Here is a 22,656-nt window from a genome sequence, read left to right as displayed (position 1 = left end):
TGTTCTTTAAATAGCAATTTTAAGGCCTTTTGTTTTAGTGTTCATTATTGAAGGATGATTCTAGTTGTCTGCAAATATTTTTGTTTGATTAACTCATTGAAAACCTCCTACTAGAAAAAGATAACATAGAAAAGAGAAATAGAATATAACTATCTTTTTTTATTTTTGAATCTTTTTATTTGCAGGAATTTGTGGCATCACAGGGGCTTGAGGCATGGACTTTGCTCAAAGAGAATTTGAATGTTTTAAAAATATTACAACATTAACTCATGAAACCAATACTTAACTGAATCAAAAAGCCAAACTGAAACTCCTTTAAATGAACTCCTATATAATTCAGTGTTTACTAAGAATTAAGTAATAAAATGTGATAATGTAAAGCTTACCTATAATATTAAAACTCAACAGTCGCTACAAATTTTTTTTCTAGTCTCTCTTTTTTTTTTTTTTTTTTTTTTTTTTTTTTTTGATTTTCGAGACAGGGTTTCTCTGTGTAGCTTTGCGCCTTTCCTGGATCTTGCTCTGTAGACCAGGCTGGCCTCGAACTCACAAAGATCCGACTGCCTCTGCCTCCCGAGTGCTGGGATTAAAGGCGTGCACCACCACCGCCCGGCTTCTAGTCTCTTTTAAAGGGTAGCAAAAAGTGCACTTAATTTTAGCTTTGAATTTAAAATTTAGCAAAATAGGTAATGTTTACTGGTTAGAGCCTAAATGATCCATGCATCCATCCCTCTTAGAGTCTTGCTTGTTAGCTAGCTTCTTTGGAGCTGTGGGTTGTAGTCTTTTTATCCTTTGCTTTACATCTAGTATCCACTTATGAGTGAGTACATACCATGTTTGTCTTTCTGAGTCTGGGTTACCTCACTCAGGATGATATTTTCTAGTTCCATCCATTTGTCTGCAAATTTCATGATGTCATTGTTTTTTACTGCTGAATAGTACTCCATTGTGTATATGTACTACATTTTCTTTATTCATTCTTCAGTTGAGGGGCATCTATGTTGTTAGCTTCAGGAGTTCAGTTGAAGAGAGTGAAGAGGGATTATATGACAAGGGGCATCAAGATTATGATGGGGAAGCTTACAGAAACAACCAAACCAAGCTAGTTTGAGCTCATGAACTTTAGACCAACAGCTGTGGAACCTCCATGGGACTGGACTAGGCCCTCTGCATAAGTGAGACAGCTGTGTAGTTTGGTCTGCTTAAGGGCCCCCCTGGCAGTAGGATCAGGATCCATCCCTGGTGCATAAGCTGGCTTTTTGGAGCCCACTACCTATGGTGAGACACCTTGCACAGCTATGATGCAGGGGGAGGGGCTTACACCTGTCTCAACTCAATGTACTGGCTCTGCTGACTCCCCATGGGAGGCCTTACCTTTTTGGAGGAGGGACTGGGGGGTTGGTTGGGGTAGAGGAGGATAGAGGTTGAAGGAGGAGGAAAGAGAGAGGGGGATCTGTGATTGGTATGCAAAATGAATAAAAAATTTCTTAATTAAAAAAAAAAGCCCAAATGAGTCATAGTATAGACACTTTTGATGTAAACCCACTGTAAGTTTGAAATGTAAGTGGATAATTCATTTAATCCATCTGATATTATAACATCCCAATTTAACAGCACAGAATATCAAATTTTTACCTTTGTAATCATGTGGCTGACTGGGAATTCCAGCTCACTACCTCTGCTTCTGCCCAGCATCAAGAGAGTATACTGCCTATCTATCACTAGCCTGCGAAAGAAACAAAATCCGAAGTGTGATTTCTAATGAATGATAGATAGTACTTCTGTACTGAAGAAAAACCCTGGTTTGAACCATTGTGATCCGGATCACCTGTATTTATTTTTATAGTATTTAGAAAAAGTAATTCTAAGGTGTGAACTATGAATGTGCTCCATAATAACAGTAACAAGATGATACAACCATATAATGTGTGTGTGTTTTCAGGAGCTAGGAAAAGAATCAGTTGACACTCATATTTACTTGAACTCAGAAAAGACCTTTCCCATCAAGCTGTGGTCAGTTCATGTCACTCCATAAGGCAGTAACTTTTGACTTCCTGTCATGAAAAGTAAGGTGGCTTCTGGGTTGTAGCTGAACCCTACATCCATTGCTGCTATTATTTGTTATTTTTTCCCTCATGTGACTCCTATTTTTCATATTAGTAATGCAACATTTGTTAACAGCAATTTCAAAATAATATGTTTGTTTTCACTTAAATCATATAGCCTTATGTTGCTCCTCTCATTGTGCTCAGAAGAAAAGGAGACAGAATTCATTTGGTTGTTCAGTTGTCTCTGTGTTCCTTCATGCATCCATTCATCTACAGCAAGCACCACCATCACAAAAGTTGCCAAGCACATGAAGACAAGAAAGAGATCACATTCTGTATTTCATCATGGAGTTATCTTAATCTCTCTTGATTGACTGTTCCAATTTTTTTTTCTTTTGAGTAAGAAGCTCAGAGACATCTCTCCCCGACTTTGCTGTCCCAAAAAACAAAATAATTTAAAACCATGCCTATGATTCTATTGTTTTTCTTTTGGGGAAGATATATAGTTAACATTTCTATTGACAATACATTTCTTTTTAATTTTTCAAAGTTGTCTTCATATACTTCGTTTATTATTTGGTTCACTTCTCGATAGATACTTGAGAAGTTTGAACTACAGCTTTTCCTTTGCAAATTTTGACTTCTTAGGGTTAATGTTTCTTGAGTCTACTTCCTATTTTACCAATCTAATTTTCTGTTTCTCTGATTCCTATGATACCACTTCTAGTGCCAATATTAATTGAATTGTGACTAAACTTATTATGTGCTAGTCTTAGTGCTTTTCTTCTGTTCTTGTCTTAGTTCCACATACAGATTAACAAGGAGTCAGGGGTTATGGTACACAGTTGGATCAAGACAACAGTTTTAGCTAATCTCAGTAGGAGCAGTCTCTGTAGGGGAATAGTCTTCAGGCTGTAAATATCCGGGAGAGAAATCTATGGTGGACATTTTTTGCACACAGTATCATCTGCTCATGGATCCCTAGGAAGACTTTGCCATTCCTGAGAGCCTCACTCCAGGAGTTAAGTTTGGATTTTTCCCATGGGCTTTGCTATGGGATGGTCATGCCCAAGTCAACAGCACACAGTCACTCAGAACTTCACTCACTCAGGATTTCCTTGGCTCCTTACAATAGTCCACATTTTCCCCAAATGATCCATCTCAAATAGGTCTGACCATATATAATTCTCCTTGTAAAATTTTAATGAGTTCACTCACTATAGAAGTTAAGTAATATTCTAGCACTCTAGTGTCATGGGTAAAACCTTCTGTTACCTGACACTGGCCTTCCCAGCTTTTGCTATAGTTTTATGATCCCTACTACTCTACTTTTAGCACCCAGCAAGCTGTTTACCTTATTAAAAATGCTCACTGTACTGCCTATCTAGACTCCAGCCTATGTAACTGGCTTTTCTGACCAGCCAGCTTTCTCTGTGCACATTCTCCAGGACACGTATATGTGCTTCTTAGCTGGGAAGTATAGTTATTTGTTTATATATTTCTGTGATACTGTAACTGGGGCATTTATACCACCAAGGGCATAATTACTTTATGATTTTTATGTTCCTAGCACCCAGCACAGCAATTAGTATACATATACATACACACATATATTTATATAAATATACATGTACATATATATCTCATCCTGTATCCTTTGGGTTTTATTTACTAAGGGAGAGGTTGACTTATGTGATGTCTATATTATTTTCCTTTTTTATGGGCTATATTTTCATTGCAGTTAGGCTATTGTTTTTTCTTCTATGTTCTCTTGTACATAACTGAGTAATCCTTATGATGTGGTCTTTTTTTTTTTTTTTTTTTTTTTTTGTCCAAGACAGGGTTTCTCTGTGTAGCTTTGCGCCTTTCCTGGAATGATGTGGTCTTATAGTGATTTACTCTAAATTGTTACATAGTTCTTTGTAGCTAGAGTTTTCCTGCCTTGCCCACAGTCAGGACAAATCTTTGTCACCCGCCAGTCCCACAGCCGCTCAGACCCGACCAAGTAAACACAGAGACTTATATTGGTTACAAACTGTATGGCCGTGGCAGGCTTCTTGCTAACTGTTCTTATAGCTTAAATTAATCTATTTCCATAAATCTATACCTTGCCATGTGGCTCGTGGCTTACTGGCATCTTCACATGCTGCTTGTCATGGCAGAGGCTAGCAGTGTCTCTCTGACTCAGCCTTCCACTTCCCAGAATTCTCCTCTCTCCTTGCCCCACCTATACTTCCTGCCTGGCCACTGGCCAATCAGTGTTTTATTTATACAGAATGATATCCACAGCAGTTCTTGATGTCTATGTTCAGGTTGAACCAGTTCTGTAAGTGACCTGTTGGCCAATATTCATTTCAGTAATGAAATTGCAGGCCCAGGACAGTCAAAACTGACTACTTTAGTCTGGAACCATGCTCAGCTTTAACAGTGTAGTCCTAGTTACAAAGGCCTAAAATTTGAAAGCCAAGATATACTCAGCTAAGTTGGTAGTCTTCTGTTTTTATTGTTTACCTTAAAGATTATATTGTTTTTTAAGTTTTAAGTAGTTAAGAAAAAGGAAAAAAAAACACATTATTGATTTATTGTGTGTGTGTGTGTGCAAGTGTGTGCAGACATGCAGATGGACATATATGTATATGTGCATGAGTGTACAGGCCAGAAGTCAACCTTGGCTGTCCTTCCTCAGGTACTGCTATGGTTTGAAAGAGTAATGTCCCTCATAGGCTTATGTATTTGTGCACAAGGTCCCTTGTTGGTAGTGTGCTTTGGGAAGGTTATAGGACTTTTAGGAGATGGAATTAGAGGAAGTGCATCACTGGGGGTGAGTCTTGAGGTTTTATAACCCAGCCCCATAGCCTCTTCTTGTCCTCTCCTTCCTGAGTGCTGTTTCAGTGTGATCAGCTAGCTTTCTGCTCTTCCTGTTATACCTCCCTGTCTGTTATCATCTATTTCCTGTCGTGATGGGCTTTCCCCCTCTGTATCTGTAAGCAAAAAATAAAATAAGCATTTTCTCCGTGTGTGTGTGTGTGTGTGTGTGTGTGTGTGTGCATGGGTTCAAGGTATTTTATCACAGCAGCAGAAATTAATACAGACACCATCTACCTTGTTTTTTGAGACAGGGTCTCATTGGCTTAGAATCCACCATGTTGGCTAAACTGGCTCATAAGTCAGCCCATAGGATTCACCTGTGTCCATGTCCACAGCTCTAGGATTACAAAGTGTGGGCTTCTCTCTACAAGCTGAATAAAAACCCTTTATTTTTCTTGACACTCAGAGATAAATACACTTTAGAATATATATTACATGCCTTTGTAAGAATAAGAAACATAGCTGGTCGGTGATGGTGCATACTTTTAATCCCAGCACTCGGGAGGCAGAGGCAGATCTCTGTGAGTTTGAGGCCAGTCTGATCTACAGAGTGAGTTCCAGGACAGCCAGGGCTACACAGAGAAACCCTGTCTCAAAAAACAAAAAATAAAACGATAATAAGAAACCTAATTTATAAATTGCACTGTATACTAATTTAGCTTCTTGTGTTTTGCTCAACATGTTTTGACAGCATTGTGCATAGGTAATCAAAGATACGTTTCATTGTCATTTAATTAGTTTTCTGTAGCTGGACATCTACATTCTTTATAAATAATGGTAGAATAACATTTATCATATATATATCTATCACATTTGTGTGATTATTACTTTGGAAGAACTTTGTCAGAGGGGTTTATAAGTAAGTATGCTGTTGCTACCAGTATTGCCCTGCCTTTCAGAAAGATGTACTGACTTGAATCTCCATTAGCAGTGTGTGAAAGTACTCTCCTCCGTATCTGTGAGCTAGGTTCTTGTCAGTTTGCCCATCGTGACCTAGAGGTTTCTCGTGTACAGCTCTTGTTTTATATCTCTTCTCCAAACCTGTGACTGTATCTAACTACTGGTCTGATATTTCACATGGTGCCAGTATTTTAAAGCAACATGCTCCAAGTTATCACCTGATTCTTACTTTTTCCAATCCTCCCTCTTCTCCTTAAATGAAACTTAAATTTCTAATAATTATTCAAATTAAGGATCTGGATTTGTGTGTGTGTGTGTGTGTGTGTGTGTGTGTGTGTGTGTGTGTGTGTGTTTGGGGAGGGTTTTTTTCACCCTGAATCTTCTCAACAGATATATTTGTAAATTATTGCATTATACCTATAATGCCATTTTTTAAATCCAAATAAGAAACTGTTTTCAGCTATATCACAGATTCCAGAAGACATTTTAAAAAAACTTCTTTATGTTACATAATATGAATTTAAACTTAGGAATACGATCAGATTTATGTATCTAGTATTTAATTTGATTATGTATGTTTAAAACAATTTAGAAATACTACCTTCCTCACTATTTCTTACAGAAAGTCATTTAACAGTTGTTAGATCATCCCCCATTTGAGATAGTTACATTTTTGGTTGCAGAATTAAATTAACAATATTCTCTCCATGGGAAGACATTGAAATACTTTTACTTATCTCTGTAATTATTAATATTGAGGATTAAAAAACCCTAATTTTTAGAAATCAATCCTATCCCTCTCCCTTTTCTCACTTTTGAGTCATTTTGAGTTGGGATTATGTTGTCCCAACCAAAAGTACAGTTAGGACAGAATGTTTTTACCCCTTATTTTCTGTTAGTTCATAATCACAGCCCCACAACCTAACTGTAGACTGAATCACATTTTCAAGTGGTTATTAAACAATCGTGACAGCAGCAGCTAGCACAGGCTATTTGAAGTAATATCCCAAGGAATACTGGTGGCATCTTCTTACTTTTTTGTCCCCTTCCCCAGCAATTACATTAGCTATCTCTTTAAATAGTTGATGTGTGTTCGGGCTAGCATGGCTAGTCTGTATAATACATTGTTGTTTTTTTTTTTCAAAATAAAGCATTTGTAGGTCATTCTGTAATCTGAGATTTTATAAGATTTAAATATGAGATGACCTCATAGTTTTTCAGGATTTATTTTTATTTGTATGTGTATATGTGTCTGTGTGAGAATGTGCCACTTGTTTGAGGATGCCTGAAGATGCCAGAAGAGGGTGTAGGATCACCTGGAGCTAGAGTTAAAATAGATTGTGAGCTGCCTGCCAAGGGTGCTGGGAATTGAACTCGGGTCCAGAGAGCAGGAAGTGTTTGCTCTCAGTTGTTGTGTACCCTGTGGGCGCTGTGACTCCCTCTATCTTCTCCAATAGTTATTCTTTCAATGTACAGGGCTGATCTTGATATTTCTTTAAGGCTTATCGATGCTTTTTCTATTATGTCTCTCTTTACTAGTTGTTTCCCATTAGCAGATGGCTCCTCCAGCTTGATAAACCCATGTAACCCCTATTTACTAGTCGTATCTGTGGAAGCAGAGTGAGAGCTAGAGTCAAGGGCAGATTCCTTTTAAGATGGGAGTTCTCTGAAATTTTCTGTCCTTCTCTTGTGGGGAATGAGAGTGATAGTGGATGTACACTTGGTTCCCTCTTCAACAGGATGAGGTAATGGTAAATAGCAGGTTACCTTGTAGCAGTAGTAACCTTTTAATTTGTAGATCAACATGTACTATTCCTTTCTGTTGCTCTAATCTGCACTTTTGAGGTAGCTTTGCCTACCCATATCACACTTCCCAGTTAAGAACCTTGAGCAGAAGAAAAATAACAAGACTTGGCCAATGTCTTCCTCCTTGGTCTCGCTCTTCCCCCAGAGGTCATGTAAACACTGGTCATCGGTGGAGTCTTCTGTTTTTCACTTAGATTCAGAAAAATGTGCTGGGTTTATAGACTAGAGAGTTGTTGTTTATGGACTCTCAAGGTAATGTAAATTACTTTTTATTTTTGGGATCTGATATTTGAATAGACACAAATTAGCTTTCTAAAAATCTGTTTTTCATTATTTTCCCTCATATTAAAGAGTTTTGGTTTCTTTTTTCTTTTCTTTTTGTCAAAGTGATGTATATTATCATGCTGCCTAGAAGACTCTCTTCCAGTTCTTGAACTGATGATTTTACAGTCACATTTGTAAGCTTCATTTAAAAACCTTTACATGTGTTAATTAAAAATAGAGATTAGAAATAGAAATAGGAGATACTTAACACTATTTTATTAACAAATTTGATTCTTCCTGAAGTTGATTACTTTTGAGCTGTGATTTTTTAATTTATTATTTTTTTTTTTGAGACAGGTTTAGTGTTTGTTTGTTTGTTTTGTGTAGCCCTGGATTTCCTGGAACTTGTTCTGTACACCAGGCTGGCCTTGAACACTGGGATCCTCCTGTCTCTGCCTAAGGAGTATTGGGATTAAAGGTGTGTGCCATCACACCCAGCTTGTATATAATTTTTATAACCTTTAGCTACCCACTTTAAAAAAATGTATAAGGATTAGCATAAGTTACTGTTTTTAAAAGGTACCAGAGGGAAAGATCTTGTTGAATTTTTCCTGTGGTTGTGGTTAATTAACAGTGCCTTACTACTGCTTGAACCTAAAAGTTGACATTGTTATGTAAGAGAGCCTCTTACACAGTTTACTTTCTCTCAGTTCTCATCTTGTTGGGTTAAGACTTCAAATACATCTGTATTCTACTTTTTGATCCACTGTGGTAATGATATATCAGTAATGGATCTTTTACCTCAAGTCTGACATTTTGTTGAAGCAGATAACTTTGATTTGCAGAGATAGCTGAACCAGTTATTCTGTTTTCATGGAAATGACAGGGCACAATAAATGGCTTTGTACTCTCCTGTCTAGAGGATGGAGCATTAATACTATGACTCAGTTTTTGTTGTGCCAACCAGGCATCAGCTGTCTGGCATTATGACAGGTTTGGTAATGGTTCCCAATGTGAGTGTCAAAGAAAAAAATTGTTAAGTAGCCTCAGGATAACACTTTAAAAATGTTAATTAAAAAATTAAATCTATATAATTCCATCAAAAGTTTAAAAGAGGGCCAGTTTCGATTATTACCTTTTCCTGCCGTGTTCTAGTGGGAAGATTCTATTCAGGTTTTTTGTTGTTGTTGTTTTTTAATTTTTTTCAAACCACTATGCCACTTTATCTGTACTGGCCTTCTTAAAATTTTTATTTGTTTGTTAGTTTTTCAAGACAGGGTTTCTCTGTGTAGCCCTGGGTGTCCTGGAACTCATTCTGTAGATCAGGCTGGCCTCAAACTCAGAGATCCACCTTCCTCTGCCTTCAGAGTGCTGGGATTAAAGGCATGTACTATCACTGCCTGACCTTTTTTTTTTTAAACAAATAAACAAACAATAGCAAAAAACCCTTTAAACACATTCATGCTCTTTTTATGGCCATACTTCAGTTTTACACATTTGTGCTCTGCTGTTTGCTCTAGAGTCTCACTGTAAACCTGGCCAAAAGCAACCCCAGGACTCATGGTACAGTCTGAGGGTTATTCTTTTTGAAATTTCTTCTACCAAGTAAATTATTCTGTTTAGTTTTAAATTCAGCTTCACTCAAGTGTTAGTGAGCATAATGTAGACAGATTGTTTGCCAAAATATAGCAAGAGTGGTCTCCAGTTCCCAATAGAATTCTTATTCCCATCTGAAACCTCATAAGCCTGGTCTTCCTTGTTGGCATTTTTAATCTGTATTCTGTTCTTCAGAACTCTCAGCAGAATTGCCCTTTAAGCTTCTCCCACAGCATTTTAGAACTTCTCTGGCCCTCAGCTCTTTCATGGTCTTCTCCCAAACCAATTCCAAAAGCCTGTGAACCAAATGGTCAGATTGATTGTAGCAATGATCCCAGTTTTGGTACTAATGCTGTATAATTAGTTACCTTTGTGTCACTGTTGCTAAAATGTTTGACAGAACCAGGAGAGGTAAGATTTGGTTTGATTCATGGTTTCAAGGGATTTTCAGTTTATTATGCCAGGGAAGGCATAGCAAAGTTCATAGCAATGAATGGGGTAGAGGCACCTCAGATCATGGTAAACTAGGAAACAGAGCAACCAGAACTGTGACCTCCATAGACGCTCCCCTAGTGGCCTGCTTCTTCTACCAGCCAGATCCTTTCTCTCAGTTTCCATAGTCTCCTAAGATAGTGTACATGGGAACAAGCACAAAATGCCCTTGGAGGGGCATTGAAAAGGTATGAGGTTTTCTTTTAAAAACAAATATATATATATAACTTTTATGCCTCAATGTATTTTACCATGAAATGTCTACATGCTAATTATCTAGAAAGCAATACTTTTTACAGTTTTACAAACAAATAGACTACAGTTTGCTTTGTGTGTTCCTGGTCCCTATTGTCTTGATCTGAGGAGCCAGGTAAGCTAATTGTTAAGCGTGTATATCTTTTTTTGTACAACTTTCATGAGGCCTTCCCAAACTGTAGTAGAGCTCCCAATGTAGGAGAATTAATAAGTTACACTGATATTATGAAGTTAGGTATAATGGGAAATAATCAATTATTGTTAATAGTGTTGACTTAGCTATATTGAATAGTTTATTGGGGGAGGTCACAGAGTTGTCTTTTGGACATTGCTGTAAAAAAGAACTGAGAAATGACCATGCCCATCCCTTGCTTGTAAGGAAAACAAGGTTATATTTTAAAGGTTTCTAGCATCTGTATATAATTTCCAGGCTAGAGATTTATAAAAGAAAAATTGTATGAAGTTTTTAAAGATGTATACAGAATGCTGTCAGCACTTTCTAAAAAGATGCCTGTGATCAGTAGATGAAAAAGAACTAATAATCATCACACAGCCACAATAGGCATTAAAAATAAACATATGGGGCCGGGCAGTGGTGGTGCACGCCTTTAATCCCAGCACTTGGGAGGCAGAGGCAGGTAGATCTCTGTGAGTTTGAGGCCAGCCTGATCTACAGAGCTAGTTCCAGGACAGCCAGGGCTGTTGCCCAGAGAATCCCTGTCTTGAAAAAACCAAACCAAACCAAAACAAAACAAAAACCAAAAAATAAACATATGGTCTGCCTATGATGATACACAGCTATAATCTTAGTATTAGGGAGGTGAATCAGGGAAGATCAGAAATTTAAAGATAGCCTGGATTATATAATGAGATCCTGTCTTCAAATAATAATATAAGATAAGATAAACATTTTCCTTTTAAAGACCAAAGCTCAAAAGGAGCAGAGATTCTTCAAGAAGAACATGAATGAGTAGATAGCCAACTGCCTGAAAAAAAAAATACCCATTTTGGAGTTGGAGATTATTAAACCCAGAGCCTGGATCCTACTGGCAAGTTCTTTTCCACTGACCGACCGTATACCATTATTCTTTTGCTTCTACTATAATGTTGAAGGAAGCTGGGCGTGGGTGGCACACCCCTTTAATCCTAGCACTCAAAAGGCACAGGAAGGCAGATCTCTGTGAGATTGAGGCCAGGCTTTTACACATAGTGAGTATCAGGACAGCCAGGACTATGTAGAGAGAGACCCTGTATAAAAAAAACAAAAACCAATAAATAAATAAATAAACAAACAAATAAATAAATAAATCAAGTTACTTTTCCAACAATGTAAGCTAAAATAATATGAAAGAGGAGAGCTGGGGATTATGCTATACACCTGGATTGGGGGTGGGGGTGAATAAGAACATAATATAATTTAGAGGCAGCTCACAACCACCTGTAACTCAAGTTTGAGGTAATCTAAGGTCAGGGCATCTGCACCTATGTGGTGCATGTAGATTCACATAGTTACATATATACAGGTGCACATACATAAATCTGTTTAAAAAGAGTATGATTTACTTTAAATGAATTTATATTTTCAAAACTTTAAAGAGAAACAGGGAAGTAGCTCAGTTGGTAGGGTGCTTGTCTGGGATACATTCCATCCCCAGCACTGAATAAACCCGGCATAGTGGTACACACCTGTAATCTTAGCACTGAGAGAGAGGCAGGAGGATCAAAAGTTCAAAAATCACCCTCTAATTCATAGTAAGTTGGGGCCAGCCTGAACTGTTAAAAAGGCTTAAATGAATTCATTTCTGGAATTCAAGAACCTTAGACATGACCTAAGAATTATTGTAATTTCTCTCCTACCCCCAAATCTTGGAGGAAAATATAAGAAGTACTTATTATGTAAGAAGAAGTTGGAAAGAGAGAAGTGTTCTGTAGATTGTGGAAACACAAGTCTGTTGCCCTACTGTAGTCTAATCTCTAATAAAACTTGAATAAATTATTTAAAAACAAATTCCACGTATTTAGAAAAGAACACTTTGTCTCCACGAATCAATATGTATTTTTCCTAAGAAACAAAACACGGCCAAAATGACCTCATTTTTGCTCCCCGCCCCCCAGTTTTGTAATTGCTTCTGGATTAGAAAATAGTAAAGACTTGTTGTATCTTGACTTTAGCAAGTAGTTGACAAAGTCTCCTTACTGTCCTTGTCAAAAAGAATGAAGTGTGAGTAGAGTGATTTACAGTTGCTTGTGTGCTGAACCCATGCCAACAGGACTCAGAGTTTATCCAAATAATAGCCAGTTCCTTTATCCACTGATTTCTCAATGACAGTTGGTGGTGAATCATAGTTTGCATATGTTCAGTAACTATGGATTTGTAATTGTGAATTCCTGACTTAGAAGCTGTATATTGAAACTTGAATGCCTGGATTTTTTTTATACAATTGCAATTTTAATTACAGACATTCATCTAGCCAAACTATTTGTCTGATGTATATATTTTTAAATTTCATAAACCAGTTTCACTATTCATAAAATGAAATTAAACAATAGAAGTCAAAGAGTAATAATTCTTTTTTTTTTAAGATTTATTTGTTTATTATGTATACAGTATTCTGCCTACGTGTATGCCTGTATGCCAGAAGAGGGCATCATATCTCATTATAGATGGTTGTGAGCCACCATGTGGTTGCTGGGAATTGAACTCAGGACTTCTGGAAGAGCAACCAGTGCTCTTAACCTCTGAGCCATCTCTCCAGCCTGAGTAATAATAATTCTTAAAACATAGGCTTGTTAGGTAAGAATGTCCATATTATGAAGAATCTTTTGTTTGTATTTGTTTAATAACATTTGCCCTAGCCCCAAGTAAATGTTTTACATGTACTTGAAATGTCAAGGTTCTGTGAACTGACCAGTTTTATTAAAGTTTCATTATGTATAAATCACTGATGGTTACAGTAGTTTGTCTTCATTGTCAAAAACAAACAAAAAACAATGATGGAGTTGCTGGAGAGTTAGCTCAACACTTACAAGCACTTACTGCTCTTGCAGAGGACTCTGGTTTGGTTCCCAGCACCCACTTGGTGGTTCACAACCATCCTAACTCCAGTTCCAGGAGATCTGAGACCCTCTTCTTGTCTCTTCCAACACCAGAACACATGTGGTGCACATACATACTCATAAGCAAAACACTTTACACACAAAATAAAAACAAAAAATTATGAGTTTCTAATAGTTCCAGATTTTATTTTCACTTTTAGTGGTGCTAAGCAAGAACTCTACCGTCAGCTCTAGTTGCACATTTTTAATAAAATGCCAATTTTTAATAAAATTGTCTCTCATTGTTTTCTTTGTAACTGCTCATCCCAGTAGAAGTTAATGGTAAAAACAGAGTGTGATTCTAGTTCTGATAATTGTGGGCATCTTTAAATTTAGCCTTTTCTGTTCTAACTGGCTTTAACATATCAAAGGTCCTTAAAATAAGATTTTAGTTAATGCCATTTCCCCTTAAGAAATTCATCATGCTAGATAATTTGTGATTTAGGACTTTATCTTTTAATTATCTCTAAGCTAAAAGACATTATTTTTGTAACTTAAAATCTAATCTAGGTTTTAAGCATTTTATAGTTATCTCTAAGTTATGCCATATCCTAAAAGTTTTGAGTTTAAGAAAAGGAAATTCTGTTGTGAGCATAGGAGATTTGTCCCCATTACTCATCTGTCATGTGGTAGCATGGGCAGGGGAGAGGGCACCTACTCCCATCAATGCCCGAGGCAGGTGGAAGAGCTGGCCCTGAGGTTATAAGAGCTAGAGAGAGAGCTGGCCCTGTGTCCCTGCCCCTTCAGCTACAACACTAGGCACCTCGCCTGGGCTACACAGTAGAGCTGGCCCTGAAGGTGTAGGTGTGGGAGAACTGACCCCAGAAGGTAAAAGTGAGAGAGCTGCCCCTGCCCCTGCCCCTGGTGGTGGTAGAGGGGGAAATGTCAGTCCTGAGGACCCAGGGCTATAGGATTTCCACGATACAGGGCAGCAACCAGGGCAGCAACAGGAAGCCTAGGAAGAGTCCCAGCAAGGGCCCAGCATTGATGGTGTAGCAGAGACCAGGGGCCTTGAACCAGACCTATGATTCTTTGTGATGAATGCCTGCATGTAAAACTGTATGGACAAAAGGGGTTTACTGTGTGACTCACTGTATCACACTGCAGCTTCCATGACAAGATTTTCCCTTTCTTCCTTTCTTAAATTTTATTTTGTTTTATTTTGGGAAGGGAGGGAGATGGGTGGGATCAGAAGGCATGATGTGAAAGACACAAAAAATAAATAAAAAAGAAAATTTAAAAAGAGGAAAAGGAAATTATGAGTTATAAAGTGTTGACTCTTTTTTTTTAAGTTATACCTATATTACCTTTTATCAAAACTAAACCTTTTCCTGAAGATATGTTGGAGAGCCAAGTTTTGGATATTGGAGCCTATGTTATTCTTTTAAATGAAAAAGAAATAGACACATTGTCTGTTAAAAAACAAAACAAAACAAACCCTATCCAAGTATCTCAAACACTTTTGGCCATGTAGTTGCAATCCACCAAAGCTTTTGTCTAATGTTTACCAAGAACTTGAGACACCTATTACCAAATTGTAAAAGTACTCAATGAACTCATTATCAGGTTGATTTTTATGAAATGAGTATGGTGCAGTATCGATTATGTATTAGATTTTATCATCTACTCAGCAATGAATACACGCTGGAGTATACATAACAAGTGAGACAAAGAGCTGGGCGGTGGTGGTGCATGCCTTTAATCCCAGCACTCGGGAGGCAGAGCCTGGCGGATCTCTGTGAGTTCGAGGCCAGCCTGGGCTACCAAGTGAGTTCCAGGAGAGGCGCAAAGCTACACAGAGAAACCAAACCCTGTCTCGAAAAACCAAAAAAAAAAAAAAAAAAAAAGTGAGACAATATAATTTTGTTTGAATAGGGGTGGGACACTAAATGCCTAGGAAGAACATCCTATAAGATAGGGTTGTTTGTATTCACTGTAAATACCTTTAGGGTTATTTATTTTAATCACAGTGCTCTGTCTTCCCCCTTCCCCCCCAGTGCCTATTTTTGTTAGGAGGAAGAATGGAGTTGTTTTGGTTTGTGTTTATTACTAGGGCCTATGTTATCTCTAAACTTTAGAAACACACTGATTTCCTGGTTATATTACTATCTTTCCAAGTAGGTTCTGTGTATTTATATGTAGTAGAAAGGAACAAAAATGATTAGAGATACAGTGCTATGGAATGGTAGATAAAAGGATGAACTGATCTGTAGTAGTCTTTTGTTATGAAACCTTGGTGTAACTATGTTGTTCTAAATAAAACACAGTGTACTCAGCTAGTCATTTCTTATGCAGTGAGATAATATGTTTTGTCTGAGCATTGATCTTTTCTAATTATCTATAGTCTTGTCTAATAAACAATGTTTGCACTGCCTTTTCATTTAAACTAGTCTTTCTTAAAAATTTATATCTTTGAGATTTCTGCAACCTTCTGTTTACTGTTCCTATTCCCCATTTCCCCATAAATAACAGGAAATATTGGACTGTCTTACTTATTCACTCAGTATTTAGGAATCAACAAGTAAACTGACTGTTCTGCCTAGTGACAGGTGGAAGGTCTTGGGCTAGGGCCCTGCACTCCTTCAAAGAGCAGGAGTGCACAGTGAATCAGCTAGGGTTAGAGATTACCAAAGCTGGAACATGGGGGACCTAGCATCCTGAGCAAGAGTTTGGATTTTTTTTCAAGTGCCACAGAAAGTCATGAGTATGGGGGCACTAACACTGACCTGATCTGTTTTACATCTCCCTGTGGTGCCTGTGTGAGGGGCAGGGAAGAAAGGAGATAAAATGGATGCTTGGAAGCTGATTAGACGGCTGCTGGTAGAATTCCAGATGGGAAATGATGGTGGTAGATTAGATTAGAATGGCATTGATGAAAATGGAGAGCAGTGGCATATGATTAGGAAGTACAGCTGACAAAAATTGCTAATAGTTAGACCTAGAAGACAGAGGTGAAAAGAGAAATCAAAGACGGCTTTTAGATGTGGGGATTGTTCTTCCAGCTGGTGGTGCTGCTGTTGGCAAAGAGAGAGAAAACTGGGGAGATGACGGAAGAGTCTTGTTTTGTCTGTTTGAAATTTGAGATGCTTATCTGAAATTTCCAGATATAACATCTGCAATGTATGTGAGTGAGGTGGGAGTTGAGTAGAGATAACTGAAGGATGAACATAGGATCTGAATTTGGAGCTTTTAGGATATGGTGGCATTTAAAACCATGAGACTGAATGAAATTACTTTGAATGTGCATCACATTCTCTGCACTATATATTCTCCTGTCACATAAAATTATACCCACATTACATTGCCGTCATTTATTTGAATTACAGTACCTATAATATACTTACCTTCTTGTAGATAAAATACTGATTTCCTTGTCCTGTTATTAGCTAAATGATTTAAAGATATTTGATCACTATTTAATTACATTTTGTTTTTTTGTTTTAAAGGCAAAGTCATAAATAAAGATTTACGGCACTACCTGAGTCTTCAGTTTCAGAAAGGATCAATTGACCACAAACTTCAGCAAGTCATCAGAGATAATCTCTACTTAAGAACTATCCCATGTAAGTACATGATGGCATAAGAGAAATGAGACAGAAATATCTTTACTTAAACATCTAGAAATAATTTAGTGAAGTATTTAAAAAAGGAGAAAAGATTTGAGCAATGAGTAAAAGGACTTGCTGCCAAGCATGAATGTGATTTCCCAAACCTGTAGCTGAAAGTTTTCCTGTGTCCTGCCTGGTCTGCAGCCACTCAGACCCAAGTAAAAACACAGAGGCTTATATTATTTTTAATATAAATAAAAAAGCCATGGCAGGCTAGCTCTTATATCTTAAATTAACGCATTTCTATTAATCTATGTTTTGCCACATTTTCTGTGGCTTTACTTGTGTCCCATTACATGTTGCTCCTTGGGCAGCTCACTGCCATCTCTCTCTGCCTTCTTTCTGTCTCTTTCTTTGAATTTCCCACCTGCCTCTAAGCTAACTTGCCATAGGCCAAATGACTTTATTTATCAACCAATCAGAGCAATACATATTCGCAGCGTGTAGAAAGATATTCCCCCATCACAAACCTGCCTGGTAGAAGAAGAGAACCAACTCCTACAAGTTGTTGTCTGACCTCCACACATGGCATGTACCTACACACACAATATATATATATATAATATATATATATATATTATATATATATATATATTATATATATATATAATGAAATTGTGAATACTAATGTGGAGACAAAGAATGAAACAAAAGTTGAATGAGGAGAAAATTCTTCTGAAGACTGTATATGGTCATTTTAAGTAGAAAAATGTTGAAGATTCCATATTGTTACTTCTACCAAAGTGATGACCACAATTTAAAAATATGTACTTACTTGCTCTTTTAAAAAAAAGTTTAAATTTTTTTATTATTTTGCCTGCATATATGTTTGTGCACCACATTCACACAGTACCCTCTAAGGCCAGAAGAAGGCATCAGATTTCTTAGGGATGTCATGTGTGTGCTGGGGATCAAACCCTGGTTCCCTGGGAGGCAGCCAGTGCTCTTAACTGCTGAGTCTTTGCTACAATTCCTATTTACCAGTTCTTAACTAGATTTTATTCTAAAAAATTTTTGAAAGTTAATGCCTTGTACACTAAAAACAAGTATTTTATTAAAACATTACTAGCTATAAAATCTACTCATTCCCCAGTGAAGGAAGGAAGCATACATTGCCTTCTGTGTGTAATTTATTTTGAATTTTTATCTAACTATTGGTCTTAATACAGAGTCTGGATATTGATGTTCCGATACTTTTTGTTTTTAATGTATAATGAGAAGTCATACATGCTAAGTTTTGGCTTCAGTAAAGTATGGGTCTGGGGAAGAATAAAAAAATAGTAAACAAATAAAAGGCATGTAAAAGCATCTTTTTTTTGGTTTTGTTTTGTCTTAGTTACATTTCTATTGCTGTGAAGAGACATCATGACCAGGGTAGCTTATACAAGAAAACTTTTAACTGGGGGCTTGCTTACCATTTCAGAGAGTTAGTCTGTGTTAGTACTTAGGGAGAGCATGGCAGCTGGCAGGCAAGCATGGCACTGGAGCAGTAGCTGAGAGCTTATGTCTTATCCATAAATGAGAGAGATGTCTGAATGGCCTGCGCTTTTGAAACTTCAAATCCTAAACCCTGTAACACATCTCCTAATTCTTCCCATTCCACCAACTGGTGACCAAGCATCCAAATATATGAACCTCTGGGTTTCATTCTCATTCAGACCACCACAGTTTTCCTTTCAGTGTATTTGTAGATTTTTGTAGATAGTAGCTTTCATTCTGGAGTTCTTGGTTGCCTTTTTTCTTTTTTTACTCTTAGAGATCCACTTCATTTAGTTGCTGTTTGAATTTCTCTGAAGACATGTTTGTAAGCACTTGACCTAGGATAGGCACTCAGGCAATAGGTGCCTCCTTCCCAGTGTAAGATCACTTGCTTCCCCGTCAACCTAGCCTGTCTTCTGTGGTGATTTTAAGTCTCGTCTGTACTCAAGTCCACACCAGACCCTTGACTGTTTGTCATCCTAAGTCTTCCAGACTGTAGGATAAAGTTCAGACTCCTTAACCTGATTCAAAGTGTTTGTTTTTAAGTAACTGCTTATCCAGACTTTGTTTTTATAAGTCTTCTTTGCCCGGGTTCAGAATAGTCACTCTGTCTAATTTGTGTTTCCATGATGTGTCATTGCCAATCTTTTTTTTTTTTGAGCAAATTTCAAATGTATTTTTGTCATAATGGCCAAATAATCAGGGGTGAAGTTTAGTAATTAACAGTAATATGATTAAGACCATGAAATGGAAGGAATAGCCCACACTGCATTTAAGGGCCAGGAACCTGAGACCAGAATGATGAAAGACTTACACAAAAACAATTTCTATTCTTTTCCAGAATCATGTAGAAATAAACTGAGTCCTAATGACATTGATATGCTCATGTATCTGTGCATCAATTGGCCCTCATGAGAGATGTTACTTCAGGCAATAGTAGGGAAATAACACAATGCTTTGCAGGGGAGGTCTTTCTTTAGAGCCTGAGAGGCTTTAAGGAACTATGGTCTAATGTTTCATGTCTTCTTCAAAACAATACCTGGGATGCCAATATATTTGTATTGAAGAGATGCAGAAAGATGCAACTAGAGTCGGAGATGGTTGATGATGCCAGTGTACCAACCTTTCCAGTCTCAACTTTACTATGAGACATAGGAATTCAGAGACTATTGGTGAAGAAACAAGATATGATCTGTACTTGTTCAAAGCATACAAAAATAAATACCAAAAGTAAATATGATACGTTCATTCTTTTAAAGACAAGTATTGAGTACTTCTCTACCATCATCAATACATAATTGATTTCCAAAAAAGCTCAAGCTCTGTCTGATATCAGAGATAGAAATGGACTAACAAGTAGGAAAAAGCAGGTACAAGAGATTCTGTTTGCCAGAACACAGTGATAATGCAAACCAAAAATGCAAAGTTGAGCCTGAGATAACCATATATGCTAATTCAAATGGTTCTGTTAAGAGTTTGCTTTGTGTTGTAAGACTGAGAATTGTGACTATGTATAGCAATATTTATGTTAACCTGTTAATGGTAATGATGAAATTAGGGATTCTTTAAGTTTGTAGTCGCCTTAAGAGTTTTTGGTTTAGAAAGGGCTTGAGGCAGCTAAGACTGCTGTAGTCACCTTGGACCTAATTCAAAAGAGAAATGCCATCTATATCATCCTCTACTCCATACTGGGAGGTGTAACAGCTTGGAGATTGCTGTAAGCCATTAATAGTTATTTTTTATATATTAAGAAAGGGGGACCTGTGGGAGCCCATTCTCGGGTTCCTCGTGGCTTTACCCAGCAGATCCGCATAGAGGATGATTAGGACCACGGGCCTGAGTACAGGTGTCTGAGATGGTCTGCACTTGGCTGTGCTGGGGGAGGAGGTCTTTTGCTCTACCCCTTGGTGTGTCTATAAAAACCCTGGGTCAGAGACAATAGGGGCCAGATGGAATAGGTTCCAGGCCCTCTCGAGGCTATCCTTTATTTTCTATCTGTTTATCTCCATGATATTCTCTGCAATAAATCCTTCTATCTAATATTTCCTGCTGCTCGCACTCAAGAAAACTCTGGGGAACTGTGGGGGTGGTGAGTAAACGCCCCACAATATACCTATGTCAGTCTTGAAGTGCTGCTCTGTGGATTAGGAGGATAATTTTCTTGAGGATTTAGTATCTGGCAGAGATAAGCAGAATCCAGCTCTCTCCTCTGCCCTGGTAGATTTACTGTGGGGATGGCTATGGCACTGTAGTTTCATTCTTGATCCTTAGAATTCCTGAAAATTTTGATCAGTAATATATGTAGACACTTCCCTACCTGTCATCCAACAAAATAAGGTACGGACAATAAAGTATTGCCAATCTTTTTGTTCTTAAAGTTCCTGAATTTGTTTTGCAGATAGTTGTGAATTTACTCAGTAGCCAGTGTGAAACTACTGAACGGTTATTCTCTTTAGCCTCACTGTCTGTTCTGTCAGGTGCTTTCTGTAGAAGCCGTTTGCTTTCCAGTTGATTTGGTGTTTCTGTTTAGAAAGATTTGTCTGTTTATCCTAGTGATCAGCTTTATATTGTCCTGTGATACTCTTTTTCTCCCCCCCCCTTTGTTGTGTTTTTGTCCCATGTTAGTAGTATATCTGTTTTTTCAATAGGTCAGAAGACTTACTCCGTTTTGCTTGTTTTCTTCATTCTTACTCTGATTCCCCTGCCTCCCCAACCTTGAGCTCACCACACTGCCAAGGTAATTTTGAACTTCCGCTCCTCCTGCCTCCATCCTCTGAGTGCTGAGGTTAAAGGTGTGTTATCAGTACACTTTTTTTTTTTAAAAAAAACGTAATGCTGGAAATTAAACTCAGGGCTGGTACATACTAGGGAAGCATTCTACCAATGAAGCTACATCACCAGCTCATTTACCCTGCTTTTTGATACTTGAGTTGTGCTTATATTTTTCAAAACAATTGTACTCTCCCCTTTATAGTCATCATTTACTCATATTCTTTGAGTAGCTACATATGTAATCTCACCACCAATCCCCTTATTGTTATTTTATTTTTGCAGTAATTGTGATTGTCCAAAGCTAGTTCTATGCTAGGTTTCCCAAGAAAAGTTCTTAGCAGTTTGTGGCTTTTATGCTTTGACGTTCATTTGGATAGATATTAAATTTTGGATCTTATTTTTTTTTCCTTGACTGTGTTAAGTGTAGCAAGCAGTTATCTAATTGTTTCCTGGCATAAAGCCTTGCTTTAAAAGGTTTGATAGCAATGTGATTTTCAGTCCTTCTTAAGTAACTTAGTGTTGTGTCTATTGAACATCTCAGGATAGCGTTTTAGTTCATAACCTCATTTGATTGAAACAAACTCATAAATAAAAAAAAAATCACATGGCTAGATTAAGGTAGCTACTCAAACACTTGCCCAGTCCCTAACTTGATTCGTTTCAATAACTTGTATACAGTTAGGATGGCCATTTTATAACTATGTAGCATTGCTTAGGGTTTTACACTTTCACTCTGAATTAGGGCCTTTCCAGTGATCCTCCACAAACAGGACAAAACACAATAGAACTGAAACTAGAAAAACAATTGATTTTACATCCTCTGTCAGGACTCATGTGTCCTTGTGCTTACATTCCATTTTTCCTCGCCATCTAATAGTATCTTTTCTTATTCTTTCTAATTTAAAAATACCTTTATTATAAAAAAAACTTGCAAATAAATAATTTACCAAAATTAATCAGACCCAAAGTTAGTACATCTGAGTGAACTTCTATACAGTTTGAATAGCCATGTGAATGGAAGTTGTGTAGCTTCATACTGTATTTACACTCTCACTATTGAATATATTTTTATGCACTCACCCACCACCAAAACCACAAGAAAACAAGAAAGGCTAAATATTAGGGGACAAGGAAGGACTGAATGCAGTTAAGGGACACCTGTTATAAAAGAGGCTAGCTGGGTGGCGTTGGTGGTGCACACCTTTAATCCCAGCACTCGGGAGGCAGAACCAGGTGGATCTCTGTGAGTTCAAGTCCAGCCTGGTCTACAGAGCGAGATCCAGGAAAGGCACCAAAACTACACAGAGAAACGCTGTCTCGAAAAATCAAAAACAAACAAACAAACAAGTAAATGAATAAAGCTATACAGTTAATTATTTTTTTCTGGTTCTGTCACGGATTTTTTTTTTCCAAGGATGATGTTTCTAAGTTTCATAGCTTTAGAGTTCCCCTTTCCCTTGTTGAAATACATT

The 22,656-nt window shown here is 37.5% G+C and overlaps 1 protein-coding gene across 1 annotated transcript in view; it reads left to right on the top strand.

Moving 5' to 3' along the window:
- Positions 1–22,656, top strand: part of Magi3 (membrane associated guanylate kinase, WW and PDZ domain containing 3) — a 228,916-nt gene that overhangs the window by 92,816 nt on the left and 113,444 nt on the right. Inside the window, exon 2 of the mRNA XM_059266005.1 lies at positions 16,772–16,888. Coding sequence (XP_059121988.1) covers positions 16,772–16,888 — 117 coding nt within the window. The remainder of the gene's footprint in view (positions 1–16,771; positions 16,889–22,656) is intronic.

This window comes from Peromyscus eremicus, chromosome 6 (assembly GCF_949786415.1).
Source record: "Peromyscus eremicus chromosome 6, PerEre_H2_v1, whole genome shotgun sequence".
Lineage (NCBI taxonomy): Eukaryota > Metazoa > Chordata > Mammalia > Rodentia > Cricetidae > Peromyscus > Peromyscus eremicus.
Note: the sequence above shows the minus strand (reverse complement) of the source record. Positions and strands in the feature narration are given on the sequence as shown.